Source organism: Crocuta crocuta, unplaced genomic scaffold (genome assembly GCF_008692635.1).
Source record: "Crocuta crocuta isolate KB4526 unplaced genomic scaffold, BGI_CrCroc_1.0 scaffold138, whole genome shotgun sequence".
Lineage (NCBI taxonomy): Eukaryota > Metazoa > Chordata > Mammalia > Carnivora > Hyaenidae > Crocuta > Crocuta crocuta.
Genome location: NW_027532585.1, coordinates 2,940,873 through 2,964,881, shown reverse-complemented (window position 1 = coordinate 2,964,881; position 24,009 = coordinate 2,940,873). Strand labels below are relative to the sequence as shown.

The 24,009-nt window shown below is 42.5% G+C and overlaps 1 protein-coding gene across 2 annotated transcripts in view; it reads left to right on the top strand.

Moving 5' to 3' along the window:
- DENND10 (DENN domain containing 10) overlaps positions 1–23,169 on the top strand; it is a 23,751-nt gene extending 582 nt beyond the window's left edge. Inside the window, exons 3-10 of one of the 2 annotated variants that reach the window (XM_077779466.1) lie at positions 2,263–2,459; positions 5,353–5,432; positions 9,229–9,377; positions 10,841–10,952; positions 12,416–12,516; positions 16,880–16,987; positions 19,215–19,309; positions 21,786–23,169. In XM_077779466.1, coding sequence (XP_077635592.1) covers positions 2,263–2,459; positions 5,353–5,432; positions 9,229–9,377; positions 10,841–10,952; positions 12,416–12,516; positions 16,880–16,987; positions 19,215–19,309; positions 21,786–21,962 — 1,019 coding nt within the window. In that variant the 3' untranslated portion in view covers positions 21,963–23,169. Of the gene's footprint in view, positions 1–2,262; positions 2,460–5,352; positions 5,433–9,228; positions 9,378–10,840; positions 10,953–12,415; positions 12,517–16,879; positions 16,988–19,214; positions 19,310–21,785 lie in introns of those variants that run through there. The other variant, XM_077779467.1, reaches the window with a different exon arrangement.
- Positions 23,170–24,009: the final 840 nt, after the last annotated feature.

Below are 24,009 nucleotides of genomic sequence, written 5' to 3'. Positions count from 1 at the left end.
GCGACTGCGCGCCCGGCGCCCGGCTGGCCCCGATTGTGTGACCGAGCAACTGTGCCAGCCCCGAGTGCTGAGCACTTATGCATGGATTATCTCCCGTTAAACTTCTACCACGGCTCCAGCGGGTGTGGGTAATGTTTGATGACCACATTTCCGAGAAGCAGACGGAGGCCCAGGTGTCATTTGCGCCCGGACGCATGCTAGGAAGCCGGGCTTCGGACCCGTGCGGTCTAGCCGCAGAGCCCCAACCCCTGTCCGCGGAGGAATCCTGTGTCATGTGATAGAGCTCATGCCTGTAGCCGGAGTGTGTACCTAACCATAATATATGGCGGGATCCCGGTTAGTTTTGAGGAATTAGCCGTTGAGGAAGTACGTTAGGATCTTTGGGTGTGCCTGAGCCGTGCGCAGTGTTTCAGGGTTGGGTGTTTCAGGGAACCATTCATCCCATTGGCGGCAGCGGGTTGCTTGAATGAACGCCTGTGCGTTCCCTGCGTGCCGTTGTCCTTTGAAATCATGTTCTATTGAGATTTTTTATAAACACCTAAACGTTGTGTTCCTCTAGTGTGGAAGAACGTTGCGTGCGTTTAGCAAAACTGGCTGACTGTGCTGATTATTTTTCAGTGTCTCAAAGGAGTGCATTTATCTGGGACTGGCTTCCTGTATTTATTTCTGATGTGATTTTAGAACTGCTTCAAAACAAAAGCGAAGTACTTCAGGCACCTTAGTTCTGCTTGAAGCTACTTCTGAATAAGGTTATGATAAATTCTTTTTTTTTTAATGTTTTTTTTATTCATTTCTAGGAGAGAGAGAGAGAGAGAGACAGCGTGAGCAGGGGAGGGTCAGAGAGAGAGGGAGTCACAGACTGAAACAGGCTCCAGGCTCTGGGCTGGCAGTCAGCACAGAGCCCGACGTGGGGCCCGAACCCACGAACCGCGAGATCATGACCTAAGCGAAAGTCGGACGCTCAACCGACTAAGCCACCCAGGCGCCCCAGGTTATGTTAAATTCTGACTTTATCTGGTAACAGCAAAGACGAAGATGACTTATAATCATATACTCAATTCAGATTTTGTATTTTTCATATGGACACAGATTTAAAAGGGATTTGCTTCAAAATAATAGAGGCGTGACCTTAGAAACAAGGAGGGACCAGGTGTTGATAATTGCTGGAGCTGAATGATGGCGATGGGGGAATTCATTTTTTTATTCTCTTTTTTATAAACTTGATATTTTCCATAGTAAAAACCTGCATCCATACTGCTGTATGTGCAGTAACTGTTTTTCTAAAGTTTAGGCTAGGTTATTGAGGTTTACTTTGATGAGGAAACTACATATGTGACTGGATAACCATTATTATTATTATTATTATTATTACTATTACAATATTAAATACAGAATTTATACAATCAGTATGTAACATGATTTCAAAGAGATTTCACCATTTTCTTTATCTCCAGTTTTGTTTTTAACAAACCCTTCCTATAGATTTATTAAAGATCCTTCTAACTAATAAAAATGTAATGCTGAAGGGGTATCTAGGTGGCTCAGTTGGTTAAGCGACCAGCTCAGGTCATGATCGCATGGTTGTCGTGAGACTGAGTCCCACATCGGGGTATCCCCTGACAACTTGGAGCCTGCTTAGGATTCCTCTCTCCCTCTCTCTCTGTCCCTCCCCTGCTCTTGCTCTCTCTTCTCTTTGCTCTCTCAAAAGAAATAAACTTAAAAAAAAGTTAAACAAAAAAATGTAATGCTGAGTTTATGAGAATTTGTATGGAAGGAGATAGGAAAGACTACCAACTTTAAGGCTAAATTTTCTTTTCTTTTAATTTTTTAAATGCTTATTTTTGAGAGAGGGAGAGAGAGAGACAGAGCACAGGTGGGGAAGTGGCACAGAGAGAGGGAGACACAGAATCCCAAGCAGGCTCCAGGCTCTGAGCTGTCAGCACAGAGCCTGGCGCAGGGCTCAAACTCATGAACCGTGAGACCATGCCCTGAGCTTAACTGACGGAGCCACCCAGGCTCCCCTTAAATTTTCATTCATGATTTGTTGTAACAACTTTTTACTCAGGTGGCCTAACACTCAAGCTCAGGAGAGCTACATAATTTGACCAGTAGAGGTAGATGGGGTTTGGGATCACACGTGCTCTGGGATGCTTTGTAAAATGGGATGTGAAAACTGATTCCGCTAAGTGCTTCTGAGTAACCAATCAATTCACTTCCTTGCTGCTGTTTGACATTCTCACAGTGACCATCTTTCCACCGTAGAAAAGGACACAAATGGAGAAGTTCTGTGGGTGTGGTGTTACCCTTCCACGACAGCTACTTTAAGGAATTTACTGCTGAGAAAATGCTGCCTTACAGATGAAACCAAACTTCTCCATCCCTTCGTCTTTGGTCAGTACAGAAGAACATGGTTTTATATCACAACAGTTGAAGTTCCAGATTCTTCAGTTTTGATAAAGGTATGACTGCATGAAGGTCAAACAACCAAAAATATTTAAAGTGATGTAACATTCCAATAACTCTTAGCTTTAGACATTATTGTTCACAATACACTTTTGAAAAATACCAAGTATGATTTTCACTGGGACTGTCCCCTTTCACATTTCACTCTTACTCATTCTATAAATATGAGTTGGTGTGTATTATATTGACTGACCCTGTGGCTGGTGTACTGAGGCCCTTTCCGGGTTATACTTGGAGTAGAAATGTAGACGCTCAAAGTCATGACTCTGATTAAAAGTGGAGAGAAGGGGCACCAGGGTGGCTCAGTCGGTTAAGCATCTGACTTCGGCTCAGGTCATGATCTCGCGGTTCGTGGGTTCAAGCTCTGCGTCAGGCTCTGTGCCGACAGCTAGCTCAGAGCCTGGAGCCTGTTTCGGATTCTGTATCTCCCTCTCTCTCTGACCCCCCCCCCCACTCGCTCGCTCGCTCTCTCTCTCAGAAATAAATACAACATTAAAAAAAGTGGAAAGAAGCATTTGTCCATAATTAAAAGCCATTTTAAGCTTTTCTTTTTAAAATTTATTTTGAGGGATATTGAGCAAGGGAGAGGCAGAGAGAGAATCTTAAGCAGGCTCCATGCTGTCATCGTAGAGCCTGATGTGGGGCTCAAACTCACAAATCATAAGATCATGACCTGAGGTGAGATCAAGAGTCAGACACTTTTTTTTTTGTAATTTTTTTTTAAATGTTTTATTTATTTCTAGGAGAGAGAGAGAGACAGCGTGAGCAGGGTAGGGTCAGAGAGAGAGGGAGTCACAGACTCTGAAACACGCTCCAGGCTCTGAGCTGGCAGTCAGCACAGAGCCTGACGTGGGGCTCGAACCCACAAACCGCGAGATCATGACCTAAGCGAAAGTCAGATGCTTAACCGACTAAGCCACCCAGGCTCCCCAAGAGTTAGACACTTAACCAACTAAGCCACCCAGGTGCCCTGAGGTTTTTTTTTTTTGTTTTTTTTTTTTAAGTTTATTTATTTTGAGAGAGAGAGACAGAGCATGGGAGGGGTAGAGAGAGAAGGAGAGAGAGAATCTGCACTGGTAGTGCAGAGCCGTACGTGAGGCTAGAACCCAGGAACCATGAGAACATGACCTGAGCCAAAGTCAAGAGCCAGAAGCTCAACCAACTGAGCCACCCAGGCGCCCCAAAAATATTTTAAAAGATAAAATTACCCTTGGGGTGCCTGGGTGGTTTAGTCAGTTGAGTAACTGACTTCGGCTCAGGTCATGATCTCATAGCTCGTGGGTTCGAGCCCCATATCGGCCTCTGTGCTGACAGCTCAGAGCTTAGAGCCTGCTTCGGATTCTATGTCTCCCCATCTCTCTGCCCCTCCCCCGCTCGCTCGTGTGAGCTCTCTCTCAAAAATAAACATTAAAAAAATTTAAAAAGATAAAATCATCTTTGATATAATTAAGAAAACTTTTTTCATTTGTTTGTGGATGGTAAGGATATGTTAAGAATAGAAAGGAGATGGGGCGCCTGGGTGGCTTAGTTGGTTAAGTGTCCCACTTTCGCTTAGGTCATGATCTCGCGGTTCGTGGGTTCGAGCCCTGTGTCGGGCTCTGTGCTGACTGCCAGCTCAGAGCCTGGAGCCTGTTTCAGAGTCTGTGACTCCCTCTCTCTCTGACCCTCCCCTGCTCACGCTGTCTCTCTCTCTCTCCTAGGAAAAAAAAAAAAAAAAAAAAGAAAGAATAGAAAGGAGAATTAAGGAAACATGTATTCAGTAGGCTTTTTTGTGTGTGTCATTTATAAACAGTATACATGTGACATGTTGAAAACTAATATGTGGTCATTGTGAGCTTTCCTAATCCCAAGCAACCAGCAGGGTTTTTTTTCAAAGAAAAGAAATATTGTAAAGTGACTAAGCTCCTGGCATGTTCCTGTGTGGGGACTTCTTTTACCATCTAGGGCTACTTTTATAGCCGATAACCATGAAACATTTCCAAGATATCAATTTAAATTTAAGGAACTCCTTTTAAAATAACAAGAAAGCAACAGTTTAAAACTGTTAGAGGTTTAAAACGAAACAGATTCATAATTAGAAAATGTAACTTTGCAAAAAGATAGTTTTCAATGTGTTATAATCTTTGGTTTCTGTTCACTTAAGTTTTTGCTGAAAAGTCTGATCTATCCTCAAATAGGCTTATCTGTGTTTTGTTCCATAAAATGCCAATAACAGCAACATTGATTTCAAATCTGCTTTTCAGATTTGAAAAATGACAAGATTTAGAGGTAGTTCTTAAAGATACGATTTCTGAAAATGTATTTTTTAAATGCTTTGCTTTTTATAAAGTCCTGAATTTTATATGATTAATGGGAATAATAGGCATAAGATGAGCAGAAATTTATATTTATAGTAATAGAGGTGTATCGATAAATAAAGCTTATTGTCACAGTGTGCTTTCTACAGAGATTATATGGTATTCTATACAGCATTGACTACTTCAGGAACTGTGTGATTTTTACTGTGTGTATTTTTGTTGTTTTCTATCCTTCTTTTTCATTAATTAAGAGTTGATAAATTGGTAGGTCTGATATAGCATTTCTCATTCTGCTTTGATGAGATTAAGAGGACTTTAAATGAAAACTCACATTTCTGATATTTGAAATATATTTGTGTTTTTGAAAAAATGTTAACTCTAAAAAATATTAAATTCTTATCTAAGACATGAAGTATATATGTGTGTATATAAACATAAAAGTATAAAGAAGGAAGGGAGAACTTGGTTACATTTTGATCTTTTCTTTTTAATGCCCTTACGTCTTATATAAGAGGTTTACTAGAATGTAGTAATAAAAATTAAGTCTGTGAAAGTGTCTTTAAAAAGTATCCTTTTTGTTTCTTTTGGACAGGTGACTCATTTTTCTATTGTTCTGACTGCCAAAGATTTTAACCCAGAGAAATACGCCGCCTTCACTAGGATACTGTGTAGGTCTGTATGAAACCTGTATTAAATGTTGTCGTACCAAAATGAAGGTCTTATTCAGTAGTTACATAGCAGATTTCTACACTGAGGAAACAAATTTCAGCCCTCTGCTTCCCCAACTTCATCTTTACTGGCCCTCTGGCAACTTTTATAAGAGGAACTTTTCTCTTCTGCTTTTATGACACTCCTCTTATTTGGGAAAATGGTAGAAGGGAGGAGAAAAAGCAATTGACACAACCATTGTAGCTCCTGCGTATTTCAGTTAGTTGCTACATCTGGCGTGCCACTTCTGCTCTCTTCCAATCTAGAACTTTCCTTAGCAGGACGGCTAAGTTAAGTGCTGGTGACTGGTAAGCTGCTTCATACGTGTCCAGGTCTGTGTGGGGAGTCATTTTGGGGAAAGTTAATGAGCATTTTGAATTATGCTAAAGCACAGGAAAATATGTCTTAGCTGGAATGTTAAGAAGCTGAGAATCTGATTAATTGGTTAATCGTGATTCGGGTAAACTTTAGTTCCATCCCAGCTGTTGAAAAAATTTATGTAAAATATACCAGTCTGCTTTCTTGCCTTGGTAAGTATATGTAGTGGAGTTAATTAATCAAAGCTTTCTTGTATGTTGGGGAAATTGGTTTTTTCCTTAATCAGGGCTCTGACGGGGTTTTAGATTTTTTTCTTTAATATTGTTGTTACTAGACAGAATTGTAATTCTAGAGGTTATATATTACAACGTCAGCCCTCAGGCTCATGCCCAATAAGTCGTTTTGGCAAAGGGAGTTGTTTCTGTGTTCCTCACTATAAGCCTGAGGAATGGTTGCTTTTTTGCCATGTTTATATATACACACACATGCTATCGATCTATGGCTATATCCATAACTATATCTACATCCATATCCATATCTATATGTCTATATCTATATATAGCAGAAGATTACTTTCTAATTACCTAAAGGTTTTAGGTAATTTTAGGTTGCATTTTGAGAAAATGCAGTTTTACTGTTCTCCAGCCAGCTATGATGAGAAAGCCTTCTTGCTCTGTTAGGATAAGTTCCAGGTATATGGTTCCTTGTGGAATATAAACAGTTGTCTGCTAGTATGGCACTGACACAAAGGGAGATTGTCATTGTGAGAAGAGACACCACCTAGAAGCCATGAGCTTAAAAACACTGCAAAGCCGCTTTTGAACAAACATCGGACTCTCATTGCATTTGACTGAGTCAGGGTTAGGTTAACCAGTGAGTTCACTGGCAAATATTCTCAGATTGCTTTACATGCCACTTCCTGCCCGGGAGGAAGCTCAGAGGGTTCCTCAGCACCGTGGCATTGTGGTGTTCTGGACTCTTCTCCGGTCCCAGCTTAAGAAAAATGAGGACTCAGAGCTATTGGCAGCCACCTCCCCTGTCCCCTACATCTTCCTGCGCGGCCCTTTCATGTGTACATACCCACATGCTCCTGCACGCACGCATGTACACGCATGCGCACGTACGCACACTCCCCTCCCCACTGACACTTGTCTGTGTGCACAAATACATAGACCGACACTTTTCGATGATGCTGATTACCACGGGGGTTCTCCCTCCGTTTCTGGGGAGAGGAGAGGCAGGCACGCACGCCTCCTACAGCACGCTGCTCACCGTGACAGCGGGAGCCCACGCGAAGGTGTCTGTTCCCTGTATGGGATGCAGGTCATTGGCCACGCCCCTTTCATCGTTTGTCCCCTCCAGCTGTTGGCCGTGAAATCAGGATTTCACTTGAAACCAGTTATCTGGGCCAGGTGTGACAGATGGCTGTCCCATCTGAATAAATTCTCCTGTGTTGCACTTTGTGGTTTTCCTATGGAATGATTCTGGGGGTTCTTCCTTCTATTCAGTATTTCATGGCCAGAGTTGTTATGGGAGAAGTGATCTCCTACTTCCCTTCCTGTGTTTCTCTTTTTCATTACTATATATTGTTTCTATTTTACAGGGTTTTTTTTTTTAAGTTTATTTATTTATTTTGAGAGAGTATGTGTGTGTGTGCAAGCAAGGGAGGGGCAGAGAGAGAGAGGAAGAGATGGAATCCCAAGCAGGCTCCATACTGACAATGTGGCCCAACACAGGGCTCGAATTCACGAATAGTGAGAACGTGACCTGAGCGGAAATCAAGAGTCAGACCCTTAACCGACTGAGCCACTCAGGTGCCCCTCTATTTTAGTTTTAATGGTATGTCATTTGTTTGATGGTGGTAATGTAAGCACACGGTAAAAAAAAAATACAATACAGAGGGGGATACAGTGAAAACTAGGTCCCTTCCTTTCCCTATTCCCAGCCTCTAAACCCGCTTCCTGACTCCCAGGGCACTCCTGGGCTCTTTTCTTTATATCATACCAGAGACTTTTTTCCATATATAAGCATGTGTTTGAGTTCACAGGCTTGATTATTCGATACATAGGATAGATTACCATATTCATTGTTCTCTACCTTTTCCCCTCAATTTGTGCATTGAGCTAATTTAAAAACACTCATGATTCACAAAACTGGTTAGTAGTTACAACACTTGCTTTTTTTCACTTCACCTACAATAAATACAGTTTCAAGTGATTTATTTTTTAAATTTTTTAAAATATTAACATTTATTTATTTTTGAGAGAGAGAGAACACGAGTGGGGTGGGGGGAGAATGAGGGAGAGAGAATCCCAAGCAGGTTCCATGCTGTCAGCACAGAGCCCAACTAGGGGCTTGGACTCATGAACAGTGAGATCATGACCTGAGCTGAAACTAAGAGTCAGATGCTTAACTGACTGAACCACCCAGGTATCCCTCAAATGATCTATTTTAAACAATGATTTTATTTTCTTTCTAGTTTTTTAATCCATTTAGCTACTAAAAGGCCCAGTCCTGCTTCTCAAGCAAAATTTAGATTTAGTTACTCACAGGAAGAGATTTCAGGGGAAGAGACTGATTTCACATGTGAGCTATAAATGTAGGCAGTTTCCTGTCAGCATTTTCTGGAACTTGATGATGAATGTATCTAGTGTATACTTATCACCAGAAACGTAAAGGAGTTTGATTTCTTAATTATCTAAATATGGCTATCTCTGGGAACTCTGATAATAAATATAGGTTCCATAATTACTGCTTTCTCTGTGAACAATGTGTAAAATTCCTTTCTTGTCAAAGGAAATCCCAGCAGTAAGATAGAGTTGTTATGGCTAGAAACACCATTTGTGAATGTAAGACATAGAGATAAGAATGCAGTATTTTTTTTAAGAATAATGGATCCTCAGGGACACCTGGGTGGTACAGTCAGCTAAGTGTCTGACTCTTGATCTCAGCTCAGGTCATGATCTCATGGGTTTGTGAGTTCAAGCCTAGCATCAGGCTGTGCGCTGGTGGTGTGGAGGCTGCTTGGGATTCTGTGTCTCCTCTCTGCCCCTCCCCCACTTATGCATGTGTGCGCACACTCTCTCTCAAAATAAGTAAACTTAAAAAAATAAAAAAATAAAACTTAGGGGAAAAAAAAAAGAATAATGAGTCCTCAGAAAATCCTTGGCTCATTCTCCTGCCTGAGTGGGCTATAGAGATGGAGGGAGAAAGCCAACTTCAAGGAATTGTTGAAGATCTCTGGAATGGTGGTTTTTTTTCAGTACATTATTGAATTAAATTATAGAAGTAGTCATGTTATGAAAAGATTCAGGCATTCAGAAGCATATTAGCAGGTTGACTTAGATTTTTTAGGAAGTACCCATACCCAGCCTTGGATTCATTGCTCTGTGTGGTTCATGCTAAATCATAGCATGGTTGTTTTTTTTGTCTTTTCTTACAGAATGTACCTGAAACACGGGAGCCCAGTTAAAATGATGGAGAGTTATATTGCAGTTCTCACAAAGGGGATATGCCAGAATGAAGAAAATGGCTCTTTCCTTAGCAAGGATTTTGATGCCCGAAAGGCTTATCTTGAAGGCTCTATCAAAGGTAAACACACACACACACACCACAAAACAAAACCCATCCCAGATGGTTCCATCCCAACAACAGTAAGATCTCCAAGCCAAGGACAATCCTCATTAGAGTCTAATATCCTATCTTTCTGGATATGTTTACCTGTGTAATATTTATTTGCTATACAGAAGGATAGTTCAACTTCTACATTGCCTTATTTGATTAGAATTCTGTTGTAGGAAAGCACATTTTTGTGGTGGTCCTTTCCACATGATTCTGACTATTAACAACACAGAAATGTTCTTTTGTGGGTAAGCTGAATTTCACAGCTTCAGCCTCCACTGTCGTCCATAGTTTTTTCTTTCCTTACATTTTAGCAGTTACTGCTTCTTCTGTGCGGAGCGCTCAGGCCCCTGACCTCGAGTTCCTCTTCTAACCCGCCACCTTCCTCTCCCAGCTGGAAAATCCAGAACGGCAGTGCGGGGCAGTTCAGGGTCCTTAAAAGGGAGGAGAGAGGAACTCTGAGGGACATGCTGGCCTTTACTCTGGTCTTCCCACAGCGCCTATCTTAGCTTGTGAACTTGCTGTTCTATACGGTTTCTAAGCATCCCTGTTGAAATGTTAGGTTTCAACAGTAGTCTCAAAAGGACTTACATAAAGACGTACGTGTTGGGAGGGGTGGTGTCCGTGAACTTTATTTATTTGTTATTTTTTAAAAATATTTGTTTATTTGAGAGAGAGTGAGCGGGGTTGGGGCGGAGAGAGAAAATCCCAAGCAGGCTCCGTACTGTCAGCACAGAGCCCTATGTGGGGCTTGAACCCACAGACTGTGAGGTCATGAACTGAGCTGAAATCAAGAGTCAGTTGCTTAACCCACTGAGCCACCCAGGTGCCCCAGAGTGAACTTTTTTTTTTAAACCTAAAGGTGTATCATGACACAAAAAGATGCTGGTTCCCTTCATATCACTTATTCCACTTTCTTTGGGCTCCGGCTTCATCTAGGCATCCAGCACAGAGGCCCTTGGGGCAGGTTTAGGCTATCACAGCGCCTCTCCTAGGGAGCAGGTGTCTGTATTTATGTGCTTATGTGCTGCACAAGGTGGTTTTTTTTTTTAATGTTTTATTCATTTCTGAGAGAAAGAGAGGCAGCATGAGCAGGGGAGTGTCAGAGAGAGAGAGGGAGATACAGCATTCGAAGCAGGCTCCAGGCTCTGAGCTAGCTGTTAGCACAGAGCCCAATGCGGGGCTTGAACCCACAAACCGTGAGATCGTGACCTGAGCTGAAGTCGGACGCTTAACCGACTGAGCCACCCAGGTGCCCCACAAGGTGCTTTTTTATTCTCTGTATTGAAAACAATTCTGAATACAGAAAATAATCTCTGCATTTATTGAAAATAAGTTATTTATTTATTTATTTATTTTCACTCCTTCCAGTAAAAATGTTATTCCCTTACATGTTATTTAATGCAGTAACATGATCATTTCTTGTGTTTAAGACATCGTATCTCAATTTGGAATGGAAACTGTTATCTTACACACAGCACTGATGCTAAAGAAAAGAATTGTCGTCTATCACCCCAAGGTAGAAGCCGTCCAGGAGTTCACCAGGTATTGTCTCTGGTCATTAAAAAGTAGAGGCTTCATTGACAGCTGTGGGGCAGCCTGTGTTCCTGCTCTGTTCTGTTACACATTTGCTATAAATAGAATGTGGTAGGCTATGGGTGAAATGCTATCTTGGTCTAATGTTTCAGGTGAGCTTTAATTGTTCAAGGTCACTGAATTTGGGCAGATTCTTCTTTAAATTTAGAAATATAAATATTTTAGAGCAGGGAGTTGGAGCTTGCCAGACGTAAAGATTTTAGGCTTATAGGCCATAAGGTCTCTGTCCCAACCACCCAACCGCCAGAGTCAGTGCACATACAAATGAATGAGCATGGCTGTGTTCCAATAAAACTTTATGTGTGAAGACAGACGGCCACTCCATGACCATGGTTTCCTGACCCCTGTTTTAATTATTTCTTGTTTTTTCACTTTTACCACAGATTCTCTTATTTTTATAATAAAGGTTTTTTGAAAGTTTGTTTCTTTACCAAATGTAACTTTTTTTAGATTGTTTTTAAAAAAAAAAAGAGGACCTAGCTTTTGTGCTTGCTCTATGCCAGCTGTTGTATAAGTCACCTCAGTTACTAAATTTGCTTGTAACACAAAGTTTGCAAGGAAGTATCATTGCCCCTCTCTTACGGATGAGAAAATTGAGGCTCCAGGAGGCTAACTGGTTAGAAAATGGGAAAAAGAAGGTTTGGTAGTCAGAAGAACCTGAGGTAAAGTCCTGGGAGGGCACTTTACTAGGTCTGTGACCACATCCAGGATACTTAAACTTTCTAAGCCTCCATTTCTTTACCTGTAAAATGAGGATAATAACACCCACTTCGTAAGCTTGTCAGGATTGGAGCTGCTGTGTGAAGTCTTTGGTGTGTGCCTTACTCATCGTGAGCGCTCGGGAAATGAGGACAGCTGTCATTGCGACAGCCACCCAATCACCCTTTTCCTTTCCGTTTATGCTTCTGAAACTGGGATGTCCACCGCTTCTGAAACACATAGCAGGCAGCAGCGGGCTCCCCAAACCACAGTTAAATTCATCACCTCTTTCTGCGGCTGCTGTTTCACTAGTTTTTTTTTTTTTTTTAGGAAACTCATTTTGTATAAAAGCAAACACTAAGTGGTTTGCAAGTTTGATTGGAATGTTAAATGTAGAAATGAGAGACTTCAAAATATGTGTTGCTTGCAGGGCCCCCTATGGATTTTACCCTCAGACTCCCTCGATGGCAGTCTGCGGATGAGGCGCTGGGAAGAGATCTTTTGAAACTTCACCTTGAGCTTTTTGTAGCTAATCTGACCCCAAAAAGCCGAGCTGAAAACACTGCAGTACTTTAACTTGAAGCCTGGAGGCCCGGGCACGTGTAGCGTCCACCCACCCCTCTGCCTCTGCCCGTGGCTTTGTCCTCGGGGAGGAGGGCGGGGGACGCAGGTGCGGGCCAGCAGCCACCTGAGCTCTTGCCGTCATTTCCCAGGACGCTGCCTGCCCTGGTGTGGCATCGACAGGACTGGACCATACTGCATCCCTACGTGCACCTCAGTGCCGACGAGCTGGAGGGCCTGCAGACGTGCCCAGGTAGCCGAGCCGGGCCGAGAGGCTCGCCCCAGGGCGCTGGCTGGTTTGGGGGAGGAGTCTCTTGGCATTCCTTAAGGGAATGCTGATGATTTATTATTTCTTTGGGAAACGCAACCATTTTTCTTTCCTTAAAAATTTCATTTTTAATTTTTAAAAAATTGTGATAAAATACACTTAATATAAAATTTACTCTTAATCATCTTTAAACGTATACTTCAGTGACATTAAGGACATTCACTTTGTTGTACAAGCATCACCAATTACAATTTATTTATTTTCCTTTATTATTTTATTTTATTTTATTTTATTTTATTTTATTTTATTTTATTTCTAGGAGAGAGAGAGAGAGACAGCGTGCGCAGGGTAGGGTCAGAGAGAGAGGGAGTCACAGACTGAAACAGGCTCCAGGCTCTGAGCTGGCAGTGAGCACAGAGCCCGACGCGGGGCTTGAACCCACGAACCGCGAGATCATGACCTAAGCAAAAGTCGGACGCTTAACCGACCAAGCCACCCGGGCGCCCCTTTACTTTATTGTTTTAAAGTTCATTTGAGAGAGAGAAAGAGAGTGCGAGCAGGGGAGGGGCAGAGAGCGAAGGGGAGGGAGAGGATCCCAGGCAGGCTCCACGCTGTCAGTGCAGAGACCGACACAGGGCTCAAGCACATGAACCGTGAGATCATGACCTGAGCTGAAATTAAGAGTCGGTTGTTCAACCTGCTGAGCCACCCAGACGCCTTACAATTTCTTTTTGATTTGTAAAGTTCTCATTTAAAAAGTTTCCCTGTCAGTGATTCCATTTTAGACTTTATTTTGAGACTTTCCATATTTTTTCTCAAAGGGAAAAATGAAATTATTTTTAAATGATGTTATACTTGTAAAAGAATGTTCAATAAGATTCTAAGAATTTAATAATCCAGTACTATGTCTTTAGGAATCATGGTGTAAAGACATAGTCTTTTGTTCTTGTTTCTTTAAATTTAAGGTTGTTATGCCCTTTATTATTTTTTTTTAATGTTTATTTCTTTTTGAGAGAGAGATGGGGGTCGGGGGTAGACAGAGGACCTGAAGCAGCCTCTGTGCTGAGAGCAAAGAGCCCGATGCAGGGCTTGAATTCACGGTCGTGACCCGAGCTGAAGTCGGACACTTAACCAACTGAGCCACCCAGGCACCCCTTATTAGGCCCTTTATACTTTTATGGTCTTAAAAGATTTGTTCATAAAGTGATGATGATGATAGATGCTAAGGGCTTTTGTTGCTGCTCTTCAGTTAGGCAAATTTTCTTACATATAAAATAATATATAATCTAAAAAAATATATATAATCTTTATACAAAGTTTACTTTGAAGCACCTTGTATGCCTCCCCATCTCATTCCTCATTCGCTCTGGCCATGTACACACAAACATATCTCTGAATAATACATGGTTTAGTTTTACTAAACTAACCATATATATATATACATATGGATTCATGATGCATGAATTCTTCTGTTTTGTTTTTTGTTATGTTTTGTTTTTGCTTGACAGTATTTTTGTAGGATTTGTCTATTTTCACGTGGATAGTTGCAGTTCTCATTCATTGTCACTGCTGTCTAGGATTCCAGTAAGTGAGATACCATAGTTTATTCATGTGGACTTTCTCGTTATTCACTTTTAAATCAGTGCTGACGTAAGCATTCTTATTACAGGCCTCTTGATGCACACATGGAAGGCTTTCTCTAGGTTATATGTCAGGAAGCTGAATTTCCGTGTTACAAGGCATGCAGATCCTCAGGCGGCTGGAAAATGCTCTTTTCCCCAGAGATTGTAACAGTTTACCCTCTGCAGTGTTCAGAGTTCCCATTGCTTCACGTCCTCAGCAGCACTTGGTTACTGTACAACTTTTAAAATGTTGGTCAACATGGTGGCTGTACAGTGATAATTGCATATGCTTTTAATTTGCATTTTCTTGATTCCTGATGGGCTAAACATATTTCTGTTCTTGCCGTTGTGTTTCCTCTTCTGCAGAGTAACTATCTTCTACATATTTTTCCATTGGGTTGTTTTTCTCATTGATTCGTAGAAATACTTTTTATATTCAGGACATGAACCCATTGTTGGTTATACACACTTCAAAACATCTCTGAGTTTGTGGATATTTTTTTCTTCTCCTCATGGTATCTTATAATGACTAGAAATCTTATCTTTTTTTAGATTTTTTAATTAACATTCTCAAACTTACACAGAAGTAGAAAGAAACATATAATATGCCTGGTGTGTTTGTGACCCAGCTTCAACATTTGTGAACATTTTATCATCTTATTTTACCTTGTATCCGTCATGCTTTTTTTTTCCTGTGTGGTTTTTTTTTTTTAAGTTTGTTTACTTTGGGAGAGAGTGCAAATGGGGGAGGGCCAGTGAGAGGGAGAGACAGAAAGAATCTCAAACAGACTCAGCTCTGTCAGCACGGAGCCTGATGTGGGGCTTGAACTCATAAATTGTGAAATCATGACCTGAGCTGAAATCAAGAGTCAGACACTTAACCGACTGAGCCACCCAGGCGCCCCTCCTGTTTTGTTTTGTTTTGTTTTTTTTAATTGACGTATATTGTATAATATACAATATTATATTAGTTTCAAGTGTACAGTGTAGCGATTCAGTAATTATACATTATGAAACATTCACCATAATAAATTTACTCACCACCTGTCACCCTGTAAAGTTATTACATTATTAACTATGCCATGCTTTTCGTCTTTATGACTTATTTATTTCACAACTCAGTTTATACCTCATAGGGGCACCTGGGTGGCTCAGTCGGTTAAGCGACCAACTTAGGCTCGGGTCATGATCTCACGGTTCGTGGGTTCGAGTCCCACGTCGGGCTCTGTCCTGCCAGCTCAGAGTCTGGAGCCTCTTTCAGATTCTGTGTCTCCCTCTCTATCTGACCCTCCCCTGCTCATGCTGTCTCTCTGAGAAATAAATAAAACATAAAAAAAAATTTTTTAAATAAAAATAAAAACATTTTTAAAAAAAGTTTATACCTCTTAATCTACTTCACCCTTTTCACCCACCCACCCCTAACTCTAGAAATCCTAGTTTTAATATGTTGGAATTTGTTGGACTTTTCTTTTATGATTTTAGTTTTTTGTATTCTGTTTAAGAAAAATCTTTATCCCGGGGTGCCTAGGTGGCTCAGTCGGTGGAGCATCTGACTTCAGCTCAGGTCATGATCTTGTAGTTCCTGAGTTTGAGCCCCGTGTTGGGCTGTATGCTGACATCTTGGAGCCTGGAGCCTGCTTCAGATTCTGTATCTCAAAGTTTTTTTTTCTTCCCTATTTAAGTCTTTCATGTACTCAGAACTACCTTTTTTTGTAACAAGCTTGGAATCTTTTTTCCATTTGAAAAACCACTTGGCCCAAGACTACTTCGTGTATGGGGTCCTCTCTTCGCCAGTAATCGGTATCATTTCTGTCATATATCACATTTTCTCCTGTGAATAAGTCTGTCTGGGTGCTCTGTGGGTGAATTTTTGTTTTTGTCACTGTTGTTTTAAAATATTGTCCCTTGTAAAGCAAAACTTTAGCAATGGTAAATTGATCCTCAATTTTTTTTGTTTTTGTTTTTGTTTTTAATTGCATTGCTCTGTGAAATGTGAAAAGTCTGGTAGCTGTTTTCTTAACATCAGTTCCAAAGCTCTGTTAATTCTTGAGTTGCCCTGATTCTTTGGCATTTAATGTATTGGATCTGAAACTGGCAAAAGACGGTGCCATTCCCAGCGCGCCGTCCCTGAGAAAGCCGGCTACTGGGTTCTGGTTTCTTGGAGACAGAGACCTAAAGGGGGAACACTGGTCCAGGGAATCCTTGCTACCTCTGCCTCGGCTGTCATTCTTTTTATGTTTTTAATGTTTTATTTATTTCTGAGAGAGAGACAGCATGAGCAGGGGAGGGTCAGAGAGAGAGGGAGACACAGAATCAGAAGCAGGCTCCAGGCTATGAGCTAGCTGTCAGCACAGGGCCCGATGCGGGGCTTGAACTCATGAACCCGTGAGATCATGACCTGAGCCGAAGAAGTCGGACGCTCCACCGACTGAGTCCCCCAAGCGCCCGTCGGCTGTCATTCTTGACCTGGATAGCAGGAACTGAAAAGTAAATGCCTTCTTCCTTGACACTAAAATCTAGTTTTTGGGACAGTTTGAATTGTAAGCGTTTCTTCAGGCAACTGACAATAATGAGTCTTAAGTATTTGGCAGAGGGTACAGCTGATGTCCCCTGAATAAAGCAATGAAGGAAAGCAACTGGTGAGCTTTTAGAGTCCATTCTTTTTTTATCTGTTCACAATAGGACTTGTTCCCATTGCAGTATTGTCAGCCCTCTCTGTCACACAGGTTACATTGCCGGCTTTGTGGACTTGGAGGTGAGCAGCAGATCCGACCTCTATGACGTGTTTGTGAATCTGGCAGATCGTGAGATTACCATTGCCCCACTTGCGAAAGGTTAGTTCTCTCTTCTGTGGTTGATACGAAACGTAAGCCAAGCAGTTATGCTTTTTAAAATTAATTTGTTGAAAAAGTTTCAATCCCAGTGTAGTTAATATAACAGGGTTATATTTCAGGTGGTCGGTACAGTGTTCAGCACTTCACATGTTACTTGCTGCTGATCAAGAGAAGTGTACTCATAACCCCCTTGACCTGGTTTGCCCATCCTCCCGCCCACCTGAAGCAGGTGTATTTTCAGGCTGATGCTCTAACCCTGGTATTCAAGGGCCTGCTTAGTCTGCTGTGCTGAAACCGGAGGGATTTTTTGTGTCTGGGACACGGCATTTATTCTTACCGGTGCAGCCATGTTAGTAGTACATTCTGGGTGCTTATGCTGTACAGTATCTTTTTTTTTTTAATGTTTATTTATTTATTATGAGAGAGAGCAAGTGTGAGCAGGGGTGGGGCAGAGAGAAGGAGAAAGAGAATCCCAAGCGATCTCCATGCAGCCAGCACAGAGCCCGACACGGGGCTCCATCATATGAACCTTTGAGATATGACCTGAACTGAGACCAAGAGTGGACACTTAACCGACTGAGCCACCAGGTGCCCTAATATGACAGTGTCTCTATCTTGTTTCTCAACTTTTCTGCTTAAACAAGCTGTCTTAGTTATCTATTGCTGCGTAACAAACCACTTCTAAACCTAGTAGCTTAAAACAGCAAATATTGGGGCACCTGGGTGGCTCAGTCAGTTAAGTGTCCAACTCCAGCTCAGGTCATGATCTCATGGTTAGTAGATTCAAGCCTCACGTTGGTCTCTGTGCTGACAGCTCAGAGCCTGGACCCTGCTTTGGATTCTGTATCCCTCTCTCTCTGCCCCTCTCCTGCTCACGCTCACTCTCCCTCTCAAAAATAACTAAACATTTAAAATATATTACCAAGGCTGCAGTCATCCAAAGGCTCAACTTCTAAGTTAACTTTTAGCAGGAGGCCTCACCATGTGGGCTTCTCTGTAGGGCAGCTTGAGTATTCTCATGACATGACAGCTGGCTTCCCCAAGAGTAAGTGATCCAAGAGACAGACCACAGTGCCTTTTATGACCCGGTCTCAGAAGTCGTATACCAGTTCCTCCAAATTCTGTTTGTTAGAAGGAAGCCATTAAGTCCAGTCCACACTTAAGAGAGAGGAAGAAGGCTCCACCTCTTACAGGACAGCAAATGATAAAAGGTTCCACTAGAAATTTATCATTGCACAAGGACTGAACATGATCCTGTATGGAAAATCTTTTTGAACGATGTGTCAAAAAGGGAATGGAGCTGAGTATTGCCTTTTGTAAAGCCAGAGTGACAGGATGCTAGCTGTGGCCAGGGCCACTTACATTGCTGAAGCATTAGCACCAGAAAGGGTGGCCATCTCCTGCTGCCTTCTATCAGAGGAGCTCCATCTCAATCAGCACCATTCAAATGGAGTTTGTCCCTCAATGTGACAAACAGAAATATTTGTTCGCCTTCTTGCTGGAGGAAAGTAGCAATGTATGTAATTCACGTGACTTAGGTTGCTTCCTTTGCTCATTCTGAGGGTCTTCACACACTTGAATGTTCAGCCAGCTTCTGCAGAACTGACAGGAAGCTCGCTTCCACAAGATCCCCACCAGAAAGTTCCGCTTGAATTTTTTTTAATGTTTATTTATTTTTGAGAGAGAGAGAGCAGGGAAGGGGCAGAGAGAGAGGGAGACACAGAATCTGAAGCAGGCTCCAGGTTCTGAGCTGTCAGCACAGAACCCGACTCAGGCCTCAAACTCATGAACATGAAATCATGACCTAAGCCAAAGTCAGACTCTTAACCAACTGAGCCACGCAGGCGTCTGACTTATACTTGAATTCTTAACTGTACACACCTCCATAGGAAAGTCATGCTTGGGCTTAAAATCACAACTTACTTGTGGTCAGTAGTTGTCATTAGGTTTTGTCTAGGAAGAAAAACAAAAATTCTTTTCAGGTACGTATAAAGGAGAAACATGGTTTGGCATTGGCATGTTTTTATTTTGAACATACAAATCGTGATTTTTCTGTACCTCCTAGCACGTCATCATGTCTGTGTTCAGTACTAAGGTGGAAATGTGGGGGGTTGTCGGTTGTTTTGAAAATTTCCTGTGTATGATGGTTTACATTTTCAAGTAGGTGGCATGGTTTTTGTTATATAAACTTCTAAATATTCACGTCACATCTTCTTGATCTCACCAGAGGCCATGACGATGGGCAAACTGCACAAAGAAATCGGTCAGCTAATTGTTCAGTCTGCAGAAGACCCGGAGAAATCAGACAGCCAAGTTATACAGGTAACTCCTCAGTCTCCAACTTACTGAGAGCCCTGCCGGGCAGCGAGTGGCAGAGCTGCCCAGAGCGCAGGGGGCCGGGAGAAGCCGGTGGGCAGCCGCTCTCGCGAGGGTCTGCAGGATGGCCCTGGTGAGAGGAGCCGGTGGGGGCCCACCACAGCCCAGTAGTTGTCAGGTCCGGGACAGATATGTGCAGGGGGCTGAGTGTGACCCCCATGTGGTCTGGAATGCTCTTCTGAACAATGCATTCTGTGCTCCCAGCAGAATTTTCATGTAGGAACAGATTTTAAAGAGCCCGTTGCTGCTGAGCAGGGAACTTAGAGAGAGCGTCTTCATCTCGCTTCTGTGTCCAGAACATGAGTAAGCAGGCATTAATCAGATCCCCGCCAGAGTCAGCAGCCTCCGTGGTCGCACCCTGCAGGGCCAGCGCCCCTGTAGGGTCTGCCTGGCCAGCTGACCAGAGCGTCTGCGTGGACCTCCGCTCTCCCCGTGCCCCGCTGGGATGGCCAAAGAGTTTATTCAAGCCTCTCCGTGCGGTGACAAAGCCCCTCCTCTGCACAGCCTGCCGCTCCTTTCTCCTCTGCTGCCTGTTTTCGTGGTGCCTGTTCCCAGCTCCTTCCTCTTCTCCGGGATGCACTTCTGCCCTGGCCTCTCCCAGGCCCTGGCTCATCTAGACCTTTGTGTCATCCCATGGGGACCAGAGGCCTGGAGGGATTGTCTCCCACTGTCTGTACCTGTGCCACCTCATGGGGGGGGAGCCTCAGGTAAGCAGGCCCTACTCGCCTGGTTGGACCTGGTTCTTTTCTCCATTTATTCATTCATTTACCTGGAAAATATTTATTGAGCACTGACTAAATGTGAGGCAGGGGGCAGTGGAGCTGCAGTGGGGAGCAGAGTCCCCTGCCTTCCTGGCCTATATTGGAGTAGATGAATAGAAAATAAGGGCACCTGGGTGGCTCAGTCAGTTAAGTGTCTGACCCTTGATTTCAGTTCAGGTCACGGTCTCATGGTTTGTGAGTTCGAGCCCCGCGTCGGACTCTGCTGATGGCGCATGGCCTGCTTAGGATTCTCTCTCCCCTCTCCCTCTTCCCCTCCCCAGGTCATGCTCTCTTTCTCTCTCTCTCAAAGTAAATAAATAAACTTAAAAAAAAACAACAAAGAAATGCCAGATTGTTGTGAGCCCTGAGAAATGAAAGCTGTGATGGAAACAAAAGGTCAAGGTACAGATATTAGAGAAAAGGTTAGACAGCTCTCTGAGGGGACGCGTGAGCTAAAGGTTAAAAGGAGCCACAGGTTTGACAGGGACCCACCAGGAGCGCCGTTCTTTTTGCTCAGTGCTTGTGGCCCAGCAGCTCAGGCCAGGAAGAGTGGGCGGGGCTTGTCCCAAGAGCTGAGACTCTCCTTCCTACCCTGTGGATCATCACTGCCCATCCATCCCTCCCTCAACATTTGTTGACTCTTTACAATGTTGGTTAACTATGTAAATCTGAGTTTTGTGTTACTGTGTTTTTCATGAACTGAAAGTGATACACAGGTGACTGGATATAACGTATGATGAATGTGCCTGGCATATTATACAGATGTGAAAATATTTGAATTAATGATGTCAGCAAACCAGGAAAAAGACATGACTTTTAATATGAGCTCTGGTGAGTTAACAGCCACACAAAGGACTATCAGGAAAGAGGAATAAAGCCCATGTGGCAGGTGCCGGGTTACTTATTCCAGGTAAAGAGGACTTTGGGGGGAGATTCGTTCTAAAAACAAGAGCAGAGTTCCTTAAAAATTCGACATAGGATTACCGTAGATCCAGCAGTTCTACTGGGTATATTTCAGAAAGAATTGAAAATAGGGACTCAGATAAACAATTGTGCACTCAGGTTCACAGCAGCTCTATAAATAACAGCCAAAAGGTAAAAATAACCCAAACGTCCATTAGTAGATGAATGGATAAATGAAACGTGGTAGGTACAGATGGTGGAATATTACTGAGCCTTAAAAGACAATGACGTTCTAACATGTGCTATGGCATGGATGAACCTTGAAAACATTATGCTAAGCGAAATAAGCCAGACACAAAAGGACAAATATTGTGTGATTTCACTTATATGAGGTACCTAGAGTGGAAGCAAATTCATAGAAGCAAAAGGTAGACTGGTGGTTACCAGGCGTTGGAGATGGGGATGGGGAGTTATTGTTTAATGGGTACAAGCTTTCAGTTTGGGATGATGAAGAAGTTCTGGGAGTGGGTAGGAGTCATAAAGCACTGAATGTACTTGATGCCGCTGAATTGTACACTTAAACATGGCTAAAATGGCAAAAACACGATGTTGGTTTTTCTAGGTTGTTTTAAGTATGTTTCATTTTCCCTAATTTATAGTTTGATAAAAATTAGCGGAAAGAATTCTCTCCAGCTACAACAAAAATTCGTATTTTTTTTTTATGTCGACTTAGGACATATTTTCTTGTTCCATTACAGGACATTTCTCTAAAAACAAGAGAAATCTTCACCCACCTGGAACCATTCTCAGAAGTTTCTGGTGATGGAGAAAAGCTAGTTCTCAATTTTGAGGCACTAAAGCAAAGACGATTTCCACCAGCAACGGAAAACTTCCTTTACCATCTAGCAGCAGCCGAGCAAATGTTAAAAATCTGACTGTGTGACACCGTATCCCTGGTGAATGCTAGAAAGCTCTCTCACCATGATTATCCACTAACTATGTAAAATACCGAAAATAGCAAAGAAAATGTTCTATTTTTAATGATTTATGTGAAAATGTTGAGATTTGACCTGAAAAAGCCCTAAAACGCATATGAAAACACCTCCGATGTCCTCTTGGTCAGATTCATGCCTGCTGTCAGGGTCGGACCAAGTGCTGTAACTACCGTCTATGGCATTAGCTACGACATGGGGTCCCGGAGTAAGAGAACAAAAGCTCTGCCAAGTTCTAGTGCAAATCACAGCAAACCCGAAAGCCTTCATTATCAGTTCTACTTGTCCCATTGCGTAGCCACAAACGAATGGTTTACTTCCAGAAAGCTGCCTGAAATTTTGCTTTGTATTCTTCTAGGAAGAACTTTTATTCCTCATGAGGAACTCTACTTTCTGAGCCAAACTACTAAGATTTCTGCAAAACTGTCTAGAAGATCATTCAAAAAAGATCCTGCAGTTGCACTTTCTTGTAAAAGAAAATAATTCTTTTTCTTGGCCTTTGAACATTTTTGCCTATGTGATGAGGATTTTGCATAGATTTTATACTTGCGTAGACAACTTTAATAATCCGTATTTATATTGTCGCAAAAGCAAGCACTCGGCAAACTTAGGCCATCAGTACTCGCTATTAACCCTGTTGCTAGCAATGTTCTTTTGAAAAAGATGCCAGTCCTTATATGATAGAGCAGAATAAACCCATTTTGGATATGAATGAAACAGCAACTTTATATAATTACAAAGGCTAAGACCAGAGAGTGTCTTCAACTTCAGTGGAAGTAATTTGGCCACACTGGAAGGTATTCTTGTTCAGCTTATGTACCTTTTCCGTAATTAGAGACCTAAAAGTTGCAAAATAAGCACGGAGGTCTAAATTATGTATTTGTTATTTTATCATATGTATTCATATTAATTACGAAAAGTTATTTTACACTCACTACTGTTGTCCTTAGAAACCTTACCCAGAAAAACATCTGCAAAAAAATCTTGCCTTTATTAGATCATTTATTCTTTGTGTTAGACATCTGTTGAGTAAAAATAAAAAATAGCCTTTTCCCCTCCCTCCTTGGGTGGGGGCAGGAGGGATCTGGAATGAGATGCTGTTTACTTAGGCAAACAATTGAAAATTAAAGCTGCACTTTATGGAAACGAACATGAACGTCTTTGTCTCCATTTTTTTTGGTATTACTATATCAGCTAATGGTCAAATTTGTTAAAGTTATGGATTTATGATGCAGAAATAAAGGAAAATATTTTGATACCCAGCAAAGTTTTACGCAGATGGAGAATTGTGCCCTCTTTCTTTAATGCTCCCCACTCCAAACAAATGATCAATGCAGATGTGCTGGGGAGTTATTACAGGGACCTATCTCAAAGTTATGGGGCTCAGCTCCTGGCTTGCCCCCCCCCGCCCCCCGCTCTCTCTGCCCTTGCCCTTCCCCATCCCCCACTTCTAGAGCTGATACTTGTGTCTTCCCCTTTGAAAAGATGCCTTGCATTTCTACTGTGTCCTCTGTTAGTGGCTAACTAACAGGTGTCATCTGGGCCCTTTGTTTTGTTCTTTAATCTTGCTTCGTGTGCGAGCTATCTGGCAGGCTTCTTAAACTGACTTTTGTTCTTTTCGGGTGTTGTGAACCCCTTTTAACCAAATTTGAAGATAACCATCATTCTGGCCCAGGGAACACTGAAAGCCAGAGATCTTCAGTGATTTGGGGCAGGGTGTGATGGAAACATTCACCTCCAGCATGCAGGGGTTTCGGTGCCTACTCTGCCAGTGCATTGTGTTGTACCCTGAGGCTTCCCTTCGTGCACGGCGCATACTTCTTGCTCCCAAGGCCTGCAGTCGACGGGGGCTCAGAGTCAGCAAAGAGGCTATTCCACTGTGGCATGGCCAGCGCTAGATACAGTATGAGTGCTATGGAAGCACATAGAAGGGGCACCTAATTCAGAACTGTGTATCCTGGAGGGCTCCCTGGAGGGAGTGATTGATGTC